This window comes from Elgaria multicarinata, chromosome 2 (genome assembly GCF_023053635.1).
Source record: "Elgaria multicarinata webbii isolate HBS135686 ecotype San Diego chromosome 2, rElgMul1.1.pri, whole genome shotgun sequence".
Classification (NCBI taxonomy): domain Eukaryota; kingdom Metazoa; phylum Chordata; class Lepidosauria; order Squamata; family Anguidae; genus Elgaria; species Elgaria multicarinata.
The window spans coordinates 122,455,995-122,461,994 of record NC_086172.1 but is presented as its reverse complement, the minus strand read 5'-3'; the positions used below and the strand labels follow the sequence as shown (position 1 = coordinate 122,461,994).

At 38.3% G+C, this 6,000-nt stretch overlaps 1 protein-coding gene across 4 annotated transcripts in view; it reads left to right on the top strand.

Annotated features, from left to right (window-relative positions):
• The first annotated feature begins 1,323 nt into the window (after positions 1 to 1,323).
• SPI1 (Spi-1 proto-oncogene) overlaps positions 1,324 to 6,000 on the top strand; it is a 31,055-nt gene continuing 26,378 nt past the window's right edge. For 3 of the 4 annotated variants that reach the window (XM_063118836.1, XM_063118835.1, XM_063118833.1), the window contains exon 1: positions 1,324 to 1,596. In XM_063118836.1, the coding sequence (XP_062974906.1) occupies positions 1,552 to 1,596 (45 nt within the window). In that variant the 5' untranslated portion in view covers positions 1,324 to 1,551. Of the gene's footprint in view, positions 1,597 to 1,674; positions 1,727 to 6,000 lie in introns of those variants that run through there. The other variant, XM_063118837.1, reaches the window with a different exon arrangement.

The following is a 6,000-nucleotide window of genomic DNA, read 5'->3' as shown; positions in this document are numbered from 1 at the left end:
TTGTCTATGCGATAATGCGTATGTGCGCATTTATAATTCAGTATAAAAAAAATTCAGGAAATAAATCACTGTTGCTGCTGCAGTGTGATGCTCTTTACCTACATTCGAATCAACAAAATTTCAGGTTTGTATTTAATGAGGAGCAATCCCGTTGTCGTATAGGTGGGGGCCTGGTGACGTCGGAGCAATGGAAAAAGTCACAATAAAACATCATTTTAAAAAAGGACAGTTTCGCAAAGAAAAGCCCGATGTGGCTGCAAGTTGGCGGCTGCATCGTATAACCAACAGGATGCAACTGCGCAGCCATGATGATGTATGTAGAGCATACAGACAAGCCCCAGATCTGTTTCTACCAGGCTCTGCTTGTGTATTCAGTTGATTGCTCCTGTAAACAGAACTGCACCCAGTATCTTTTTAGATGGCAAATAGTTCTTCCTCTTGAACCTGAGTTCCTTCACTGAGTTCCGTTACTCATGAATGAACATGAAAGAAACCCAGTCCGGAACATTAGCAGTTAATTTCCCTAACTTCTTCAGACTTATCTTGTAACTAACATGGGATTGGATTCAGATTTAATTATAGTTAGAGTAGACAAATTGAAATCATTGGGGCTTGTTAGTCATGACTAACTTAAGTCCTATTGATTTCAATGGGTCTATTCTAAGTATGACTATGTATGATTAACCTCTTTGTTTGTGTATTGAACCTAGAATCCGTGTGTGTGTGTGTGTGTGTGTGTGTGTGTGTGTGTGTGTGTGTAGATCTTCAGTACAGGGAGGAAAAAAGGCCGTAAGAGAGGATTTTGTTTCTCCCCCACCCTGAAATTTTCTTTAATGGATTTTATAAGGTAAACAGCAAAAAGGTGAAAAAGCAGAACCCTCAGTAGCATAGGTCATACAGTAAATGGGAACAACCCCCACAAAAAACAAAGAGTGGCAATTTGTTGGGTGAAAGAGAACGGGAGTCTCATAGCTTCTAAGCTCTGTGTTACACTCAGCTCACAGTGAAGTAACTATGCACTGTCCCTTTAAGTACAACTAAGATGTCACAGTTGCTCCAAGAAAGGGTAGTATTCCTTTGCAATCTAGAAATCATATCTATCTGCACCAATTTACTAATTCTTGACAGCCTAAGCGGTGAGGTTTGCTGTTAGTTTTGTAGCAAGCACCTACCCATGGCTGATCAGCCTGGCGACAGACTTCCTGTTCACCATGCCACAACTCCTTGAAATTAGATTTATGCAAACTGGGCTTGTTGTTGTGATGTCATACTGGGCTGCAACTGCTCAAGGGCTATCTCCATTGTACAGATACTTGGTGAAATCAGGAACTTCAGATACGTCTAAGGGAAGAGCTCACCTTTAGAACTCTTGAGGGAAAGTATGAAAACTAATTAGGGTCCTTCTTGTTTTGGGGTCAATCACTGCAAAGGGTCTTCAAGGAAGATCAGGATTTTTGCTTTAATTTATTATGTATTTTTCTTTTGTTTGATGTCTTTTTAAAAAGCCGGATAATTGGAATTAGAAAATTAGTTCACGAAGAAGTTGACTGAATGTTGCAAGCTTGCAAAATGGAAGGATTTCCCCTCATTTCCCCTGTGAGTATGTGGGACTAATTCCAGAGTTGTCTCTTTGGCTTTACCAACACAATGCAAAAGAAAATATGATTTGTAGTTGAAAAGCGTCAAACTTCTGACATTCACGGTGCTTGAAAGCTACATGCTGGTGGTGGGTGAATAATATTAGTGTTTGTTATTTAATGGGAAGTTAGTACTTCCTTCTGGGGTTTTTTTTTTAAATCTCCACCTGCTTTCACTGATAAGGCACCATATCATTTTATGGGTATAATAATCTAGGTGACTTTTCTGAAAAAGTTGGTTTTGTGGTTGATAAGGTTGGTTTTGCGCGATTCGGTAATGATATTGTAGTATACTGCCAAATATAGGTTTATGTATTCATAATACATGACTTATGTGAAGTGGAGGGGGAACAAAAAACATGGCCAAGAGCAAGGAGTTGTTTTCTGTACATTGTAGGCCTGTTTTCTCTCTTTTCAGCATTTTGCTTTCAGTATCCAGACTTTCTAGATGAATTCCTAATCTATTTTTTAGAATGGCTATCTGTTACTTTAAACACAAGTGAAATCTCTTGTCTCTGGACTCAACCAATTTTCTCAGGCTCTTCATCTTAAATGGGGTGAAAACAAAAAGAGACAGGACTTTCCAGCCCAGGTTGCTCAGCTGGAGTGCTCAGGATAAAACCCCGACTGACCCCATTCCCCCTCACACCCACCCACAATCATTTCTTTTACTTTATGATTGTTCCAGAACTGGTGGTTATTTCTTTTTCTTTCTTTCTTTTTTTAAAGATCTTTTGTTCTATTCTTTTGGTGGCTTTCAAAGTTTTCTAAGACTATTTCACACAAATGCCAACTAGGAACCTGAGTTGTATATATTTGGAGAAGTGCAGAGAGTAGATTCCACACATACTTGTCATAATTGAGGGGGGAAATAAGGCAGGCCTAAACCTCAATATAATCTTTATAACCTAGTTTTAAATATGGTTACTCAAAATTGTGTTGTGTTGAAACCAGTGGGGCTTCCTTGCTTGTAAATTAAACACATATGTATTTAATTTGTAAGGCAAATTGTGCACATTAACTTGGTTTAATTGTGTAGATGCACTTGAAAAACAAGAAAGTAGATTTTATTTATTTTACGGTATGATGTTTGATGTATGGCAGTGTGGTTGGGAAGGTCTGGCACTGTAGAAGAATGTTTTCGGCTTTCACTTTCAGATCCTAAATTATTTAGGATTTAGCTAAAAGTATTTACATGACTAGCCCTTTAAAAAAGGACAATATGAACTTCTTTTCATTATCTAAGGCTGTAGCATACATACTTACCTCTGCATACTTAGGAATAAGCCCCATAGAACACATTGGGACTTACTTCTGAGTAAATGTGTAAGTTTAAACAGTACATTACTCTAATTTGAATATATGTTGTCAGTCAATAAGTATAATTGTAATGTTTCACAGGATAGGGATACACCATGAATATTCAAAATCAACAAAACATTGTACACAAACATTATACTTCATGTTGCCTACATACTTCTCTCTGAGTAATTTTACAAGTAATACTAGGGCTGCAATCATGTGTACGCTTCCTTGGGTGTAAGCCCTATTCTACTCAGTGGGACTATAAGTACAAACAATGAGGATCAGCTGCACTAGTTGCTTCTTAATATATCATGTAGTAATGGGATATACAAAATGGTAGCATGGCATTTTAAAATAAAGTGTACATTCAGGTGGGTGTACATTCAGGAAAAGCAAAACCTAGTTTAAATGTCAGTGGGTACATGGGCTTTCCAACCAACCCAGAAACACTGTAATTTAAAGATTTTTCATTGGTTTTCTCTGACTCATTCCAAGATTTCTTAACAAGTAGGGAGGTAATAATCCAACTCTAGTATCAGCCCAGTATTGTAATCTTTTTTGACCCTCTCTCTCAAATTGGATTGTCTCATTTGGGGTGTTTCCACACATTTCTGTACATGTGCAAATGTTGTTCAATTCAAGCCATCCCTGCATTAAATATTATAGAATGAATCTTTCCTTGGTTTAACCATGTCAAATTGTGAAGAGACAAGGGTATCAATTGTGACAGGACTCCCATGACAATGACAACATGGAACTTCCCTGAATAGTTCAAGATTATAAGGGTTATGTTCCAATCAGAATCTACCTCTAATTCATAACCCCCAACTCCATGCAGACTTCCATATGTTTACATAAGGCTGGGCTTGCAAACTCACATCTGTGCGTTAGTCTTCCCGCCTAGCTAGCACCAGGAGGTAATATCCTATCTCAAAGGTGTAAATCACAGCAGTGACATAAATATGGGGATATAGGTATATGTGGCTGTTGCATTCTTCAATAAACATAGGAGCTCTCTTCAGCAGCTTGTCTACTCTTTTCCGTAAACCGCAACCCTATGGGCACGTACTGGAAAGTAAGTTCTATGGAACTGGGTCTTTCTGAGTAAACTTGCATAAGCTTGGACTGAGAGAGGTTAGTATTGGCCAGGACAGGATTTAAATGTTCTACCTCCCTCTAAACCTTAAGGGTGGCTCTGTGTATTTCTTGCAATTCATTTTTATTTCATTTTGCTTTTAATTGTTGGTCAGGGGTTCACTTGTTTAAGTGGTTCTATGGCCACATAAATGTAGAACTAGTAGTAAATTCTCTTGTAATAACTCCTACCCTAGGTATTTGTTGAACCCTACTCACAGAATCAGCACGGGAAACACGACATGGATAACCATTTCCACATAGTAGGAAGGAGGGATACAAATTTAACAAAACAAAGGGCTAAGCCATGGTTAAGCTGTTAACCCTTTTGCAGCAAATGGTTAGTGAGCAAGTTTAAATCATGGTTATGTAGCCACCATGGTTAGGAATGGTTCACATGACACAATAAGCCATAATGAGTAGCTCAAAATGCTTAACCACCGTGGCTTAGTGTGTTGTCTGAACATGGTCAAAATGATCTCCATGTATGTGCTTTATATCGGATCACTTGAAAAAAGCAGCCTCCAAATTTCCTTCTGATTTTGCTGGGAAATATCCCTGCTATTGAAGTGGCTAGAGTCATAATTCCATCCTTCTTGGCAGGGCAGGCCCTGCCACTAGGCAAAGTGAAACATATGCCCCAGGTGGCAGTGAGATCTTGGATGACAAAATTGTGCTTCTAGTTCTGGCAATCAAGACATTGTGCAGCTAGTCCATCTTAACTTCTTTAACAGCTATTTTGTGGTTAAAAAAAACAACAGAAGAAGGAGGAGGAGGAGGAGGAGGAGGAGGAGGAGAACATGGAAGGGCTGCAAATGGAAATAAATGTCATCTGCACCATAAAATTCTGTGAATGGGGCTGAACAATGGTACAAAAAGCCTTGTCCGGAAGCATGCTGGTTTTTAAAAAACAGGTTCATAAAAGAGAGGGTGATAAAAAGCCTACAAATCAGTCTCCATATCTATGGTATCCTTTTTGAGGTAGAAACGATACTATAGAAAAGGAAAAGTTAAAGCATTTGAGGCTTCTCGGTTTAGAAAAAAATGACTAGGTTTGGCATGGACAGGACAGCGGTTTGCAAAGCTATGAATGGTGTGGAGATAATAGACGGAGGGTGGGTTTTGATTTTGGTTTTTTTAACCTCATAACACTTCAACTCACAACTCGGGTCACCCAGTGAAACTGATTGGCTGTAATATGGTCTTATTTATTTTTATTGAGTCGTATGACTGAATCTTCTTTAAGAACAAGAGCGTAGAAGCTAGTCACTTTCTGAAGGATCATGGAAAACGTTACTGCACTGCACATTTTAATCCAGATGTATTTGTGGAGTAATTTAAAATATTTGTGGCCCGTTTTGAAACAGTAGGAGTGAGTTTTATTGGCTTTGCAAAATGAATATGAATGTATTTTAGACTGGACTGGGGGGTTCACATAGGCTAGCTTTGAGAGATTCCATTATTTTGTAAGACTATCCGTCTGTTTCAGACAACGGAAAAACAATTTTAACATATAGTTTATTATGCATTTTATCAGACTTCTGCCCTTGATGTATTGTAAAATCCACCTTGTTACTACCAAGCTATCTTAGGATGGAAAATTTTACTCTTATGTTAGTTTTGACACCTTTATGGGCTCTATCATTTCTCCATACAACATAGCATATGTCTGATGTTTTATAATTCTACATCTCATAATAGAACTCAAGGCCACCCCACATGATGATGTTTACCAAAAAATAAATAAAAATAACTACAGATATCAAGGGCATAGTTTGATTACATTAACTAGTTCTCACCAGTCCCCTTCAGTAAATGGAGTCAGTGGAAGTAGGTTTGCCACCTTTTTTCTTTCTGTCGGGGAAGTCATGCCATTAGCAGCTGCAGAATAAGAAGGAATTCAATGAGTGCTGTTTTCCCAAAC